Source organism: Chiloscyllium plagiosum, chromosome 3 (genome assembly GCF_004010195.1).
Source record: "Chiloscyllium plagiosum isolate BGI_BamShark_2017 chromosome 3, ASM401019v2, whole genome shotgun sequence".
Classification (NCBI taxonomy): domain Eukaryota; kingdom Metazoa; phylum Chordata; class Chondrichthyes; order Orectolobiformes; family Hemiscylliidae; genus Chiloscyllium; species Chiloscyllium plagiosum.
Genome location: NC_057712.1, coordinates 26087789 through 26106405, shown reverse-complemented (window position 1 = coordinate 26106405; position 18617 = coordinate 26087789). Strand labels below are relative to the sequence as shown.

General features: G+C 40.1%; 1 protein-coding gene across 1 annotated transcript; it reads right to left on the bottom strand.

Moving 5' to 3' along the window:
• Positions 1-10815: 10815 nt before the first annotated feature.
• alkal2b (ALK and LTK ligand 2b) lies at positions 10816-17960 on the bottom strand. The gene is made up of 6 exons (XM_043678801.1): positions 17493-17960; positions 16768-17078; positions 15589-15645; positions 15411-15491; positions 14052-14131; positions 10816-11424 (listed from the first exon to the last, which is right to left on the bottom strand). Exons 2-5 carry the CDS (start codon positions 17027-17029, stop codon positions 14067-14069), a joined length of 465 nt encoding a protein of 154 aa, XP_043534736.1. The 5' UTR covers positions 17030-17078; positions 17493-17960; the 3' UTR covers positions 10816-11424; positions 14052-14066.
• Positions 17961-18617: the final 657 nt, after the last annotated feature.

The following is an 18617-nucleotide window of genomic DNA, read 5'->3' as shown; positions in this document are numbered from 1 at the left end:
GTGCCCGAAACGTCGAATCTCCTGTTCCCTGGATGCTGCCTGACCTGCTGTGCTGTTCCAGCAATAAAGTTTCAACTTTGATCTCCAGCATCTGCAGACCTCACTTTCTCCTGTCACCCTATGGACCAGGCATAATGTGGAAACAGAATCAGTCTGCTGCTGAAGTAACCCCAATTTGCTGAAACATTAACTCAGTTATGTGGGTTAGTGTGGGCTCACTAATCCTCACCCCCTACTCAATATAACCCCAAGACCTATTCACCTCAATGCCTCCTGATTCAATTACCCAGTATTCACTATAGAATGCAACTGCCAAGTTCTGTAATTATATTTGGAATTTTTGAAAGGCATATGAATCAAAATATACAAATATCACATAAATGTCCACTTAAAATCCATTATTCTATTAACAACTCATAAATCTGTCAAAATAAACATTACATAGAAGGTCTTAACTATAGCCAAATGTACAAGTACATATTCCCCAGGACAAATGTGTCAACAAGTCCTGTTGAATACAATCCAATTGTGGGTATAGAAGTCAGGCAAATAATCAGAATGAGATTCCATTACACAATTGCATAAACAAGCACTGTGGATTATAACCCATTCGTGGATTTGGGAGTCAGTAGGGCACTCATACTGAGCTTCCAAAAAATAACAATGTCAACAAAACTTCCTGAGCAAAATCATTAAAACTTTTGAACACAGTCAGAAGACCAGCCATGTTAGAAGTTTGAAATAACCAAACCAATGGCTGATCTAAACTACAGGATAAAATTAAATAGTATAGATGCTTCACACCATCAAATCTAGAGTTCACTACACTGCAATGCAAAATAATGTTTAGCAGTGGACAAATATACTCAAATTCATCTGAAGATGTTTCCACTTCCAGGATTCTCTGTTCACTGTCTTCACAGCTTGCCAGTCGTCAGAATTAACAAGCTGACAATCACATCATTTAATGGTCAATTACCTTTCCTGGACAATCATCACTCACTGTAATAAAAACATGTTTAATCTCGGCTGCAGCATTTATTAATGGCACATGTAGTAGACAATGCATTTATATTTGCATTTTTTATATTTAAATAGCTTGTGCAATTCACATTGCCTACCAAAATTGGCCAAATGCCATCAAAATTGTGTTAGGTCTAAAATAAGCACTTCCACATGTGCTAGCAATGCCAAGACATCAGCAAGCAAAATCCTGACTCAACCCCTTATTTCACGCTGGTGGGAATTGTCAGTGCAGGGAATGGAGGCAGCATGCACCAGTTCAAGTGCCTGCCTGCAATTTTACAGCTTATCCAACCCATTTTTACTCCATATTGGATGGGAAAATTCAGCCTTGGATGTCTGATTTTCTCAAGGTACATGGTAGTTCTCTCCAAGTAACAGTTTTCAACAGTCTTTTGTGATTTCTATTTGTTCCAGTCCTGAGAAATTCATTGTTTAGGGAATGCATTCATTGCCATGGATATTCTGGCTCTGATTTCTTCAAGGCAGTAGTGTAACTATCTTCACTTTGGCTTTCTTACCATTATTTTATCTAATCTTCATAACCGTTGTCTTATTTTACATAAGGATCCATTCCATAAACGTTCACCTCTTTATTCAGATTGTTCATTAGTGTCTGTATATTTTATGCTAGCCAATAGGAGTTGATCATCTGAAAATCTAACTTGACATATTTCTGTGCTTCAACTATTGCTCTTTATCATGTCTTCCAAAAGTGATAAAGAGCAATGGCAATAGCAGATAATTTTGTCTCACTCTTGACTGATTCAGTTTTATCAATACTGTCCTCATTATAGGAGTCTATTTCATGTGCAAAACTACCTTCACTCTTTTACCTATTCAGACAACTTGAGCACTTGCAACAGCTTTTGAATAGTTTACCCAGCTGTCAGCTTTTTCATCATCTACAAAGTAGGCTCATAGTTTGGTTAATGCTCACAACTATACATTTTTCTGGAACACTCCCTAAAAGTGATTCAATCACTGTCAATATAGTGGACATTTTGACTTTTAGTTTATTTACTAGGACCTTGACTTTCCCTTGCATGTGTAAACAAAGCTATAGTGTGATGCTCTGACATCTTGAGGTATTAGCTTTCTCCAATAAGCCTAATTGTGTTCCATAAAAGTTCTTCTGACAAATCTACATTAGTGTCCATCTTTTCAAATGACTTAAGTAATTCTTGTGTTATTTGTTCCAATTCTTCACTTCTGCAGGGAATGCATCACAGTCTTATGCTTTTCCTTCTTTCTGTTCTTTTATAGCTCTAAATAATTTGTACTCCAGAAGATCAGGTAATAAATTATCCTGGAAAATGTTCTTCTTTCTCATTAAATTGGCTTGCCATCTTTGTCATACAGGTCTCTTTGTACTCCTTCTCCATATTTTCAACTTCTTCAGATTCTATAAGTAGCAGGATCATTTTCTTTTCTAGCACATGTTTCCTCAAGTCCAATTCTCTGTCCTGCTATTTCCACCAATTCTCCCTTACCTAATCAGCCAGTCCTCTAATCACATTGTTTTTTTTATATATTTACCTACTTTCACTGGAGTTTTGTTCTTACATTTTTCCCTCGTTCAGATTCTTCATAATTTCTTCTGAGAACCATGGCTTTCTAATCCGTTTCCCTTTACCTTGCGCTTTGAGCATTTACATTTTTCGAGGGTGCATTGTAATATTTATGGAGCTATGTTCCTGACCTGATTCTCTTTAGTTTGCAGCAACATTCTTTTTCCAGAATTATTCAAAGGAAGACTAAAATGCAAATTGCATAAAGTTTCTGTTATTTATTGCGTGAGCATGTGTATGTAAAAATGCTGAGCTCCATTAAAATTATGACCCTGTACTGATTGCAACATAAACATGAGTTTTGCCAATGTGTAAATTACAAAAATACCAATATTTACTTTTCAGTCACCTCTGCCTCTCTTTCACAATACCAGGTTATAGTCCAACAGGTTTATTTGGAAGTACAAGCTTTCGGAACGCTGCTCTTTCATCAGGTAGCTGGTGGGGCAGGATCATAGGACACAGAACTTATAGTAAAAGATCAAAGTGTCATACAACTGACGCAGTCTATTGAACAAACCTAGATTGCTATTAAGCCTTCAATCACTTAGAATGGATTGCAAGTTTCGATTCATTAATATGTAAATCACGGAACTTCTTTCAAGTCACTCTGTCTATTAACCTGTCATAGACGCTTCAAAAAAAGGTGACATCTTAGCTCAGACAGTACATTACAGGTGTGACCTTAGAGTCTGTCTGTCCACCAGCCTTGAGTCAGACAGGTTGTATTTCCAAAGTAGAAATTTATAAAATGTCACATAGACTGACTGCCTAAAGACTGGGTGCTTTTTTGCACAAAATAGAATATATCTGCAAATACAAGTTTGCAGATTTGTATTTGCTGATGCATTCTATTTTATTCAAAAAGGATCGTTTATCAGCATACTTTATTTTTAGTCAAAGGTGGAAGAAATTTCAGAATACTTTTTTGTAAGTTTTATACCAATTTAAAAGAATTGTTTTAGATGGTAATATTATATTCCACCTGGCTGGGGTTGTCCATGATAATCACTCAAACGGGATAGATTCAGAACACATGTAGCAACTCAAAAATGAGGATCCATGAGGTGTTCCAGGTCATTAGCATGAACAGAATTATATTCAATCACAAACTCTAACCACACTGCCCAAACATATGCCCACTCTGTTATTAACTTCAAGCCAGGATTCAATGGAGAGTGCAGAACCTATGCCTGGTGTAGCACGGCCATAATTAAAAATAGGACATCATCCTGGTGAAACCACAACTACTTTTTTCCCAGCAGTAGAAACAGTTTGCAATTGAAAGGGCTAAGTAATCCCACAGCCAATGGATTAGATCAAAGCTGTGTAGTCTAGCCACATCCTGTGGTGAATGTATGGGGACAATTTAAAAAGTGACTGGAGAGGGAGGCTCCATAAGTATCCCAATTCTCAATGATGGGGGAGCTCAATAGATAAATGCAAAAGATAAGGTTGCATTGCTTGCAAATATGTTCAGATAGAAATGTCGAATGGATGATCCATGTCAACCTTCTGTTGTGTTCTCAGCATCAGAAATGATAGCCTAGCTAATTTGATCGTCTCCATGTAATATCAATAAACAGTGGATATGGCAAAGGCAATGGGCCTTTACAACATTCCAGCAAGATTATTGAAGCCTTGTGTTCCAGAACAACCCATATCCCTAACCACGTCGTTTCAGTAAAGCTACAATACAGGCTTCAACCTGACGATGTAAAAAAAACTGTCCAAGTATATCCTCTGCACAAAACGCAGTTCTAATCCAATCCTCCAACCATTATCTCATCAGTTTACTCTTGATCATCAGCAACTCAATGGAAGATTTCATAGACAGTTCAATCACGCAGCATTTACATTGCAAAAATCTGGTCACTTAATGATGAAATTTAAAGGGAATGGGATCATTTTAAGGTAAATGTCATAAAGGACAATAATTTCAAAATCCTTCAGGTAGCTTCAGAAGCTTTGCAAACTCAATGACAGATTTTATCAAAAGTTAAGAAGAAGAGTCCAAGAAGTGACAGACAATAATAAAGGAAAAAAAAAACAAGAAATAGGAATGAGTCTGCAGATTAAGCTTCAACTGTCAGCCTCTTTGATGGCTGCTAATGCAGAAGAGTAAAGTAATTATTGGAATGCGAGCAACTTATTTTTGTGATTCCCAAGTATTTTCCTTATGAATGCAAACTCCTAAAGACAAGTTCCACTTTCACAATACTGTCTTATTACTGTTTCATTAGTGTCACTGGATACACCAGTCCTGTGCCCATGGTAAACAGTGTTCTTGAAGAAGCTGGCTACTTTGCATTTGGTATTCTACTGACGTTCCTGTGGTGGCAATATTCCACAGTCATTGCAGGCTTTAACTAGCCTTAGTGCCATATCCAGGCAGTACAATGGAAAGCATGATTTTCTTTGATTGGGCTATTGAAGGGTTTTTGCCCAAAATGTTGATTTTCCTGCTCCTTGGATGCTGCCTGACTTGCTGTGCTCTTCCAGCACCACACTTTCGACTTTAATCTTCAGCATCTGCAGTCCTCACTTTTGCCTAGTCAAAAAGGAAGGTCCAGCATGTGGTTCATCAGAAATCTCTAATTTAGTGGGTTCATTTGATCTTTTGCCTCAACTTCTGTCAGAAGGGAAAGTCTATGCATGCATCAAGTGTCAAAACATAGCTGCATGGTCAGCTATACTTGCATCTAGTGGTGAGTGGGTCACAGTTTGGGGTCAGAAAAAGTTTAGCTTTCCTCTGTAAGTCATATTCTAACAAGCACTGCATATCAGGGGACACAGCAATAGCAGTAGTACTTTTAGCCAGCCCATTCAGTGAGGTCATGGGTAATTACTTTCCCATTGGTGCCAACAAACTACTATCCCATCTATGAATGTCCTTTCCTCATCAAAATCCTTAAATGTGCTGTTGCCTCCCATGCTTTTGCTTATTTTCTCCAGAACCCCATGTTTAAATCCCTCCAATTACAGCGTTTGCTCTTTACTGATCCAAGTCAGGGGTCTTGCCCACTGTCTTTGACTCGCTCCTTCATCAGTTTCCACACCCAATTGTCTTACTTCTCCTGATTTTGGTAGTTAATGTATCAGACTCGGTCCATAGTCTTTGCCCAGCTTTCTTTCAGCTCTTACAACTGATATTTTAAACTGTCAAATGAAATTTTTGAAGAAAATATCATTTTTGTCTATGTTATATAGAAATCACATTTTGGCCAATTTGTGCTGGGAGTGGCACAGGAAGGAAATGATATTTGTCCCAGTGCAGTATCTACTGATCTTAGGTTAAAACCTGGTGTGGGAAGTGAAATAAATGACCAGGAAAACGGCAATTAAAGAGGTCACTGAATGACAATGAAAGGGGAAGTTAGTGATAATGAAAGGGAGTGGATACAAGACAGAATCTATAAACAACACTTTCTCAGAGTCCAGATCTGAGAAATATTTGTGATGGAGAATGAAAGGAAGTGTCAATATGAACTGTGGGATCAAAAATGCCAGCATACTCTCGTGTTGTCGGAAGAGTGCCTGTTTGAACAAGACAAGTGGAAGCCTATGGTTTGATTATGTTAGAGTGAGAAAATATACCAAGTTGAATTAAGGGAGACCTGGCAAAAAGAGTTGTCTTTGTGTGCCTTTACACAGTGGTGCAGTAGAAAATTAATTATGGAAGAAACTACTTCTAGGTACGTGCAGATTCGCTTGTTATGAAGGAACATACTAGTTTGAAAAAAGGCCAAGGTTCTTCTAATCCACTTTTACCTAGCAGCTGGTTAGCTCAGCTAGCTGGATGACTAATGTGTAATGCAAGCAGTGTGGGTTCAGTTCCGGCACTGGCGAAGTTACTGTGAAGGGCTCTCTTTCTCAACTTCTTCCCTCACCCAAGGTGTGGTGAGCCTCCAGTTAAACCGTTACCAGTTGTCTCTCTCTGATCAGCCAGCCACCCTGTGGTCTGATAAGACAGCAGTGATTTTACCTTGATCATTTCCTCACTGAAGCAATGTTTCCATTGGCTCATTTTAAAATCTAAATACATTTTACTTTTTTTTTAACTTGTGAGGCTTTTGAAGTATTGTTACTTGTTGTAATGTAAGAAATTTGACAGCTAATTCACAAACAGCAATCAGATACATTTGAGATTGAGAGGATTCTATCTGTTTACTTTATTCCTCTCTCCATGGATGCTGCGATCTATGCCATGCTTCTAGCATTTTCTGTTTGTATTTTATTTTCTTGCATACATATTTTATTGTTGTGCTCTCAATCATTCAAATTTGAAGTAGTGATATAAAAATGAGAATAAGTAACAGTAGAATAAACATTGTAACAAAAAATTTAACAATCTGAAATAAGAGCATAAAATGCTGGAACAACTCACCAGGCAGCAATGAAGAATCCCATTTCAGGTCTGATATAAGGTCATAAGTATAAGTATAAGATTTATTAAAAGTAATAATTGCAGTTAATCAATTCCTTGCAAAGAAAGTAATAAAATAATAAACCCATTAAAAACAGTTCCCTTTGTGATAGCTTTCCATTAATTTTTTTTTGTCTCTTAGCAACTCCCTACCCAACCCCATATCTAGTTCTCCTCATGATAACCTCAAAAGAATTGATGCATGGACTTTCCATTTTGTACTTTGCCCTCCCTTCCCCTTTTCATCCCTTTCATCTCCCCAACTCCGATCTTACCTCCCTCTGCACTTGCTTAAAATATGTTGCATCTCTTTTACCAGTTCTGATGAAACATTAATTGTTTCTTTCTCTACAGATGCTGCCTGACCTGATGAGTGTTGTCAAGCATTTTCAGTTTTGTTTTGATGATGAATCAATATGACATTTGAGTACAGGGCAGGAAATTCCAAATGCATCTTCCAATGTGAAATAAAGTTGCCAAGCCGAAACCTAAAGTAGGACATTGGAGCTCCCAATGAATATCACAGGAATGCAAATGATATTCACCTAATAGGAATCCAAAAATGTGCGGATTAAGTGGATTGGCCACGCTGAAATGCCCATAGTGTTCAGGGATGTACAAGCTAGGTGGATTAGCCATGGGAAAAATGGAGTTATGGGGATAGGGTAGGGGGCCAAGGCTGAATGGGATGCTCTTTGCAGGGTTGGAATTTCCACGATGGGCCAAATGGCCTCTTTCCACACTGGAAGTATTCAATGACTCTATTCTATGATTTGGAAAAAAATCTGTTACTTGTATTAGTGAGTTTTTGAGAAAACTTGTAGCTCAGGTTGTGGTTCTGGATGTAGGTTTGCTCACTGAGCTGGAAGGTTTATTTCCAGATGTTTCGTTACCCTAATAGGTAACATCTTCAGTAGGCCTCCGGGTGAAGCACTGCTAATGATTCCTACTTTCTATTTATATGTTTGTGTTTCTTTGTGGTGATGTCATTTCCTGTTCTTTTTCTCAGGGGGTGGTAAATGGGATCCAAGTAAATGTGTTTGTTGATAGAGTTTCGATTGGAATGCCATGCTTCTAGGAATTCTCATGCATGTCTCTGTTTGGCTTGTCCTAGGATGGATGTGTTGTCCCAGTTGAAGTGTTGGCCTTTCTTACCTGTTTGTAACGATATGAATGTGAGAGGGTCATGTCACTTTGTGGGTAGTTGATGTTCATTCAGAAACCCAAACACATAAATAGAAAGCAGGAATCATCAGCAGTACTTCATCTAAAGGCCTGCTGAAGATGTTACCTAGTGGTGTGATGAAACATCTGGAAATGAACCTTCCAGCTCAGCAAGCAAACCTACAATTGCAACATTTAAAAGGCATCTGGCTGGGTAAATGAATAGGAAGGGTTGAGAAGGATATGGGCCAAATTTTGGCACATGGGACGAGATTAGTTTAGAATATCTGGTCAGCATAGACAAGTTAGACTGAAGTGTTTCTTTCCATACTGCACATCTGAATGACTCTAAGACTAGGCTGAAGAATTTGCAGCCAAATTCAGCTAGAAGTGCCAACTGGATGAGGTCCCCAACATCACATATACCAGGCTTTAGCCACTTCAGTTCCTTCCACATCATATTAAGAAATGGCTGAGTGGACTGCTTGAAGGGCCAAACACCTTACTTGTGGCACTGCTGCCTCACAGCGCCTGAGACCCGGGTTCAATTCCCGCCTCAGGCGACTGACTGTGTGGAGTTTGCATGTTCTCCCCGTGTCTGCGTGGGTTTCCTCCGGGTGCTCCGGTTTCCTCCCACAGTCTAAAGATGTGCAGGTCAGGTGAATTGGCCATGCTAAATTGCCAACAGTGTTAGGTAAGGGGTAAATGTAGGGGCATGGGTGGGTTGCGCTTCGGCGGGTCGGTGTGGACTTGTTGGGCCGAAGGGCCTGTTTCCACGTTGTAATGTAATCTAATCTAATTATAGGAGCCTGCTTGATTAACATCCCAGTGATGTCTAAATATTGTACCACAAATGCCCAGTGTCTGCAATGTGTATCGCCTGTAACATTCTTTAGGCAAACCTAGTTTCCCAGCATTCCCACCTTTCCATGCAGAGGCAAAGGGCAGAAGATATGTAGAAACATCACCTACTGGAAGTTATAATCTTGATTTGCAACTATATTGCATTTGGTTGGATCAAATTCAGGAACTTACTCCCTAAGAGGGCTGTGGGTGGCTTGTAGAGGTTCAAAAATGTAACTCATCACCACCACCTTCTCAAGGGCGGTGAGGATGGGCAATAATTACTGGACTTGCAGATAATGCTCTCATTCCATGAGCAAATGGGGAAAAAAAATCAAAAAGCACTTAACTTTTTTTCTAAAATCTTTAATGCTAGAGAGGCGATAATGGGATATTCAGTTCTTTGCAAATTATTAAAAATCAAATGGTAATACATGAGGTTGCTCAATGATTTTACAAACTTGTCTCTTTAAAGTTTCAAACATCGACTATTTTGTGGATTTACTGCATAATTTTGAAATGAAGGTGCTTTTACACGGTGCATCATCACATCTGGAAATATTCTGATATGAATCACAAAACACAAATTACTCTAAAGTGCAATAATTAATATTATGGGGAAACGCCTATCATGTCAAACAGAGCAAGATCCCACAGTCATTAATGGGATTAATTAATCCATTTTGAGGATTGATCAAGAAAGGTACATTGGCTAGCTAATTAGAATTCCCCACTCTTTTTCAAGTAGTCCAGTGGATTCATTAACAGATGCCTAAGCACGAAATAATTTATCGTCTATGGAGTTACTTCTGAGAATCCAGCACTTCCATAGCGCAGCATTAAGTCAACGACACATTCAAGCCATGGAGTATGCCTTTAAAGATACAATTGCATGTTCATAAGCAACATTGTTATTAGGTAAATTAAGCTGAGACAATATAAGATAGTAACTCTGAGGTAATCTCATTACCATTGCTACATTTCTATTTTCTTTGGCATAAGCAGCTTTCTACAGCATAGTTGTTGTTAATATTGCATTCAATATCATGCAGGGTACAGTAACTAAAAGTATTATTAATTCTGTTGCCTTCAATAATAGCTAATAATCTGTGTCTCATGGAAAAATAAAGAACAGAAGATGGAAAATATTTAAAAGGTGACAGTGGACAGAAATGTTGATTTGAAAATGATTATTAAATACAAATATATCAAGTATTGGTATTGAATTTAGACCACAAAACATGTCTCCGAGTGTCATTTTCTCCTTGAAGAATTGTTTACATCAGCGTCTCCTTAAAAGTAGATTTTGAATCATTTATTCAGAATAATACATTTCACATTTTGTATAGGTTAATATGGCTACACCCAATAGATTGTACTCTAATTGAACATTGTATACTTTCATTTTTTGAATTAATTTAGGCTAAATGCATTGATTTAGGCAAACCAAGGTCTGAAAAACTGAAATCTTTTGTAGTGAATCAATGATTGGAAAAAGTTGTTTAAAACTATGCAGTAACAACCTGGGAATGTATACAAAGAGCACTCAGTCTAGTCTGTGTCAAATACCAAACACTTTATTTTATAACTGATATATATTCAGGTCTTTACAATATATACATATTGCACATGTTAGCTGGAATGTTTATAAACCGTAATGTACAGTGACTAATGACAATAGCTTGTATAGATCTGTATAAATGACACTCCACTGTGTTAGAGAAAAGATAATTGGTCACAAACTTTTTTTCAGCTCAGAGAATGTAAACCATAACCAACGATGTACTAACCTAACAGTGTAGTTGTAAAATATTATGCTTTGTAAAGACGAAGGTAAGAAAAAATGTCATGCAAACCATAACTTATCCCTTGGAGTAGAGGGTGACCCCAAGCATTCTATTATAACAATATTTTGCTGTGTTATGGCACAGCAAATGGTTTTAAACTGCATAAGCATTACATATGACAAGTAAAGATAACCAGCATTCTGAAGCATGAAAAAAATTCCTACAATAAATTTAGGATACATTAGCCTTGTCTTGAACAGTATCTGAGTGTCTCAATGTTTAATACAAAATAATGCTCCAGACATGAACAAGAAAGCATTTGTGCAATTTTTGGCAGCATTACGCAGGAAAACAGTGAAGTGTTGTTATTTTCTTAAATGTTCAGCCTTTGTAACATTGGCAGTTATTTATACTAATGTACAGAATTACAGAAATAATGTTGACAACATACAAAATGCACATTAATGAGTTCATGGAGGTAATCGATCAGTTTGCAAAAATAAATCTTTGTTCACAATGGAATATGTTATAAAGGTACTGAGATCAATGTGTTTCCCTGTTGTTTTCCAAGGCACTTTTCTTGGTTCTGGGGATATCTTAATGTTGATACCTGTAAAACAAGATTATCGCATTTTGTTAATTAATTTAGAATCATAGAATGCCTACAATTCAGAAAGAGACCTTTTGGCCTACTGAGTCCTGCACCGACCCTTCTAAAATCGACCCACGCAGACACAGCTCCCCGTTCTAACCCCACATTTAGTATGGCCAATCCACCCAGCCTGCATATCTTCGGAAAGTGGGAGAAAACTGGAGCACCCGGCGAAAACCCACACTGAAATGGGGAGAATGCGCAAATTCCACACATTCACCCAAGGCTGCTGGAATTGAACCAGGGTCCATGGTGCTGAGAGGCAGAAGTAACCACTGAGTCACCAGACTTTTTTTCAGAAATTTTAATTTTAAAAAGTGGAGTGGGTACTTCATAAGTTGTTCAAACCTGCTGCATAGTTATCCATGGAACTCAACAATTTCATTTATGACTTCATTTTACAAGTTAGTTGATGACTATAATTGTTCCAAACTGCCATTTGGGTTGTGAAAATGATGGCAAATGTTGGCACTTTTAACCATTATCGAGAAATTGCACATCTGCCACAGGTAATTTATTTTTGCCGTTTACAAATATTTCATGCTCGGGTCATTTCCATAGAAGAGAGTGCACCTTTACATTGCTCAACTGTGTGGTTGTTGAAGAATGCGGGTGCTGGAAAGGCACAGCCAGTTAGGCAGCATCTGAGCAGCAGGAGAGTCAATGTTTCGGGCATGAGCCCTTCCTGATTAAGGTGCTTATGCCCAAAACATCTATTCTCCTGCTCCTTTGGACGCTGCCTGACTGGCTGTGCCTTTCCAGCACCACACTCTTCCACTCTCAGATCTCCAGCATCTGTAGTCCTCACTTTTTCCTCAAGTGTGTGTGGTTACATTACAATGGTGCATGGCTGGTTAAAAGTTTGCCCATGGGTCATAAACTTAGCAGTTCCTGTTCAGTGCTCTACAGCAGGAGTGTGGTATATTGTTTCAGTCCATCTATTGCAGCTGTTTAGTAACAGTAGTTGGTTAAATGCTACATTTATAGGTAAAACATCAGTTTGAGTTCCTAATTTGTTGGCATCTCAACAAGCTTAGCAAACCTAATTCAATTGTATCATCCACACATGGCAGTGATAAATGGCAAGTTAACAAAAAAACAAATTCCTATTTGTTGCAGTTTTATCACCCTTCCACCAAACTGGTGAAGGAAGAAATATCACAAAATCTTAGAATATATTTTGTTAAAAATCATTGTTAGAACGTCGTTTGTGTCAGTGATGATTAGTAAGTGGAATTCACCAAGGATCGCCACAAGTGGAATTTCAACTCTGCACTACAATTGAAAAATTATATCCTGTTGTAAAGCTAAATGAATGCAAAGAATGATTAATCAATAATGAAATGAACTTATTGTTTCCTAACTTAATATGCACTACGTAGAACACTATTGCCATCTGAATTTCTGTATTTTCCTCAATCCGACCTCACGTTTGTCCGCATGAGAATCTTCATTGAGGTACAGGAGCTAGGAAGATGCCAGAATTAAGTAAGTCATGCACCTGATGTTTTTTGTTCAATTGTAGATGATGATTACTGCCTTTTTCTTCCCGGGATACATGTATTTTAGATATCTTACTTTTTTTATCCTAACCCAGGCATTTGTACAATCAATGACGTTGTGGGTGTCGCTGATGAGCGAGGCGTGGAAGTTCAGCGTTCAGTCGATTGCATATTAATTAGCCAGGGCTGGCTTTTCTACTTTCACGTTGCGTGGGCCGACCTATTGATTATAAAGCTTTGTAAAATGATGTGTGCACCAGTTGCTGCCATCTCTCTGAAGTCGTAGCCATGGCAATTAGTACTGCCTTGTGTAGCACAATGAAACATCAAGATAGCAGAACATTGCCAACGGGCCTTTAATACTGAAACGAATTGCTTCTTGAGTCTGATCTCATGTGGTTGCGGTTCAGTTATTTGGGTTAAAAGCGAACAAAACTAGGTTTTTGCCTTGGCACAGCTTTTGCTCATACCGTCCGATTATCCAGTAGCTTTCAAATATTTGCAGCCGTAATGCCTGCATCGCTCTGTGGTACATTAGAATATAGCTCCGTGGGCCCAATACTAGTTGAACGGAAGGCGGGTTTTACTGGTACCGATATGATATCTGTCAGGGAGGAAAAAATGCTGCATGTATTCCAATCGATTTTGGCCGAAAGACAACCCTCCGTTTGAAGGGGATAGTCCGCATGTGAAAGCATTTTGGTTTTGAAATGTATTCACTAAGGGAAAAATCTTTCCAAACTGCCACACAGACACCCCCTCCCACCATCACCCCGGAATGTCCGAGTTAGGACTTCAGAATGTATCCCAGCCAAGCTGTTCACATATCACAGGACTGCAGTCAGTCAGCAACTTTGAGAAAGTGAGGACTGCAGATGCTGGAGATCAGAGCTTAAAAATGTGTTGCTGGAAAAGCGCAGCAGGTCAGGCAGCATCAAAGGAGAAGGAGAATCGACATTTCGGGCATAAAGGTAAAAACAATGACTACAGATGCTGGAAACCAGATTCTGGATTAGTGGTGCTGGAAGAGCACAGCAGTTCAGGCAGCATCCAAGCATAAACCCTTCTTTCAGCAACACTTACCAGTTGTAATCGCATTTAGCCTTTAGCGCACATGGGACTGACTGCCAATCTTGTGAGAAGTCTGGCACATCTTTTATAATCTACGAGAAGAGAAAGACACAGAAATTATTTGAAGGAGCTGGTGTTGAACTGGGGTGGACAAAGTTAAAAATCAAGATACAGAAAAAGACACTCACTGCCTTTATTTGTAGGAGATAGTATCTCCGGGGGGGGGGGGGGGGGAACAAAGTATGTAAAGTTTCCCGTGTCGTCAAATAGCTTTCTCTCATTCTCAGAGACATATAGGATTTGTCTATATTGTTAGTGACACATTCCTGCCATATGGACTTCCTGAGGCTTCCCACTAATCGAGAGATGTAAATAAACAGATGGGTCAATTCTATTTTTATAACCGGCCCTTGTCAAGTGTCAGCCTTCTTTGTATTTTGCATTCGAGAAACAATATACTTTCGCAAACGAGTCTTGCAATTTTCATTTCCACGAGAATCATTTTTTTTTAATCTATAAGTTATTGAAAAATGCCGGCTTTTAGAATGATGTTCTAAAACACGAGCCACATTGAGCTGCACGCGTGATGTGCGGGTCACTGGCCCTTAACATTTCCTCGCTTCTATCTCGGCACACCCTGATCGAATCAAACACGCCGCTGCTATTCCGATAGAAACTGGGGATATGGTTTGCACTGAGTCCCATTGGGAATGGTCTTGGCAACAGGTCTCCGCCGACAAAGGCGGGAGAAGGCTGTTATGATAAAGAGCTTCCCTATCCCACCACGAACGTGCTGAGGTTTCAGCTATCCAGGCAGTGACTGGCAAATTGAAATTCGTTTGGATCATCGCGACCTGATTTGTCACACCCCCACTAGAAACTGCTGACCACTCGGCACAAAGTCACTTCGTTAAGAATGGAGATGTCCCCACAATGCCCCATCTGTCCCTGTCTCTCTCTCCCACCCACTCTCCTGTCCAGTGGGACTGCTGTCAATGTGCTGACTGGGAGCGGCTCTGAACACCATGCATTGAGTTACGTTGCCACATTCTCCGCCGAAACGGATACAAACCGTCCTTCCCCGCTCGACTAACACATCTGTACGGCTCAACTGAAAGCGGCCCAGCCTTGAAGTGACCGTGACATTAGACTAAGAAACCCAAGATTTGAAAAGTCCTTCAGAGTGAAACTACACCTCCCTCCGGAGATACTGCCTGACTTACTGTGGGGGCAACTATTTATCCTTTCTTTCATGTTTCAGATATCCAGCAGCGCAATATTTAAACCAAAAAAGAAACCTTTAGACTTATGACTAAAGCAAACGCTTTCCCTGGACGGGGAATGGGAAGAGTGGAGGGGGTTAACACTTACATGCTGGTATGGTACAGTCCCTGGTGTTGTGGTACAGCCGATGGAAATGTTTGCTACACTTGGGGCTGAAGTAAAGTGGACCTGGGGAGAAAGTCAGTGACTGTTACAAACCTGTCGATCCGCACCAGACGCATGAACATACACACACACACAGCCGCACTCAAAGAGCCGCGTTTACCTGTTAAATGTTTCAAAAACTTGTCTTTCATCTTCCTCAGATCTCTGGGCACGATTTCTGTTGGAAAAATCAGATAGAGGTTTCAAAGCAGGGCTGAGATACCGTTGAGTTGATGAATTTGCTAAATCTGGCCATTCCTTTTACAACGGGTACTTAGTTTTAACGGTGTTTAGACAATAATTCTTTTTTTTGAGATGTGTGCTGCGAGGGACGGTTCCGGACAGGCAACTTCATAAATGATTGGTTCGGTGTAGCAAAGGAGCAGACCTGCAAAAAAAGTAGCGAAAAGACAGCGTTTCCCGAGTGTGCAAATGTTTAAGGGGTTGTTTAGGGCAGCCAGAAGTTCATGGACAATTCAGGACAATGCTGTCGAGTCAGGACTGACGGGGAAATCACTGGGCAGCCTTGAAGTCCCGTAACACTGGACAGGAGAGGGAGGGAGCATCCCTCTGTAACTCCTAACCTGATAAACATATTTCAAACTAGTGACATACTGAAAGGATTAGCCAGGATTATGAATGATGTGGAGGGGCCGGTGTTGGGCTGGGGTGGACAAAGTTTAAAATAAAACTCACACAACACCAGGTTCATGCTTCCAAATAAACCCTTTGGACTATAACATGGTGTGTAATTTTTAACGAGGATTATGAATGGCGAACGTAAAACGTTTGCCCGTCACTTGGGAGCACACAAACACCGGCCACTCTCCCGCGGGACTCTAGAGTAGCAGACGGTCAGTGTCCTCATGTCACCCCTTCCTGGTTGTTGTCCATTCATAAACTCTGTCTAACAGCATTTGGAAATTGGAGGTGGGGTGGGGTGGGGATTATACCCTCTTGGGTTTAGTGTTGCTCCTTTCCTGGAAGAAGCCAGCTTTCGCCTTGCAATCTCACAACCCCGACTTCCCCCGGCCCCTCGGCCCACCGACACCTTCCTTACTTTCTCGACCAGAGAGCTCAACAGGTCAGCGAGCAGATCTTCTGCGGCCCCAAGGGGACGTTCATCGCTCAGATCGCCCCCTCCCTCCTCCCAGACCTTCACAACCCAGAACCTCTGGTTTCAACTCGGTCAAAGGAAATGAAATGAATGACCGTCCAATACACCTGGCTCCTCACTCAGTAAAGTGGACCCCCGGCCAGGTGGATTAACAAGTAGCGAGGAAACAGTAGCCCCACTTACCAACTCTCTCCTCCTTACGATACACCTCATTGTCAGGCAATTCCCAGGAATCAAGCGTATAATCGACACGTTGTGGAAAGTAGTCGACCTCATTGGTTTCCTCTTCCCGGTGTTTTTGTAAATGATTTATGATTTCCAATATTAAGTTAAAGAGGGTTTTGTTCTCCCCTAACTCTGTGAGATCTGTCCTCTCTTTGCAATATCCAGCTGTGCTAATGAGAAGTATCAGTCCAAAGAATAGCAGTGACCTCGGGCTGTTCATTTCTGATGTTGGGATCAGGTTAAAGCCTCCCAGCTGCGACTCCGTGGCTCTAGCAGAGAGAAGACACCGACATGATGATCTTTAACAGTTACAGCCGCACGCATATACCAAGCCACTCAAACTGCACACTTCACCCTCATCAGCCCTAACCACTTCACTGCTTCTTACGGGTCTGAACATTTAAACTCTTTTGTGTTTTAAGATTCACACTAAGTGGTTTGTCGTTGAATTTAGCAGTAAATTCCTTTAAAAATCCTCATTTGATAAAAGTTGCAAAACTGCATGCAATTCTGCTGTTATTTTGCTACTTTGCAAAGGATGTCTAGTTACTCCTAAAAAAAAAGCAGCATCCGGTATGTCCTGCCTTCTTGACTGGAGCAAGACTTCTTGTTCTTAAAGTAGCATCTATATAATCTAGATCTGAATTGCGAATCTAAATCAAAAAATCATTTCATGCATTTACCTTCAAAATATATTCTGCCCCCTCTCTTTGCAAGCGGTGTCGTTTTTGTTTTCCTGAAACTTGCTCACAGAATAAATAATTTCTCCCGGTGTGCACTTTATTCCATAAACTACACCATTTCTGCAGTGCCTCCCAGCGCAGGCCCTTATATAGTATACGATGCATGTGGTAGTTCAATATGATATTATCGACTTGAGGTGGGTGGTAAACAATAAAAGTCCACTTGGCAACCTTTGTTCGGTAACTTTCGTTAGATCTTTCCCAGCCTTTTACTGTCTATTCGCAGACGTAATCGGTCCCACCGGATTACCCCGGCGTGTCTTTAATTGGAAACGTGTTAACGCGATTTGAAAAATTCATCCTTCCCGATCAAGCACTCCTTGAATTGCATTATGTTCGTCAGCCCGGATGATGATGAGACCGTCACTGACTGACAACGCTGCGTGGATACCAGGAACTTCTTTTCCATCCCTTTTTCCCTTCTCTCGGCCAGGAACCGGTAACTGCTATTATATTCCTGCCCCTTGCAGTTTATTTGATGATTTTCAGGATACGATTTCTGATAAACACGTTTATTTCTCCAATCTAATTTTCGACGTGACAAATTATTGGAAACGCTGTGATAAGGATAAGTTAAAGTCGGCGGGAAGTGTATATTTATATAGAAAACACTGCAGTCAAACACGGCTATTTAAAGGTACAACGATGCCGGTATTAAACCTTTAACGGTCAGCTCATGAAATCCGATTTTATTTTCCCTGTCTGTTTAGTCAAAACGTTGTTTATCACTTCAAGTTCAAATACATATCAAAGTGTGCGCGCGGGACTGGTGTGATCAAGAGTTGTCCAACTTTATACGAAATGGTGATTCTGATTATTTAAATTAACTTATTTTTTATTGTAACATTACAATAAAGCCCCCTTCCCCTTAAATGCTGTGAATGCCGGCACGTCAAATGTCTATAATCGGAGAAAGTGGACAAACAGAGAAACAAACTGATGAGAAAACTGACAACAGCGCCGTTCAGCGACGGGCCGGAAACGTTCAGGCCACTGCGTCCGACAAACTTGGGGACGACATCCATCGTGCGCTGATGTTGGGCATAATTTATTCATGGCAACTTC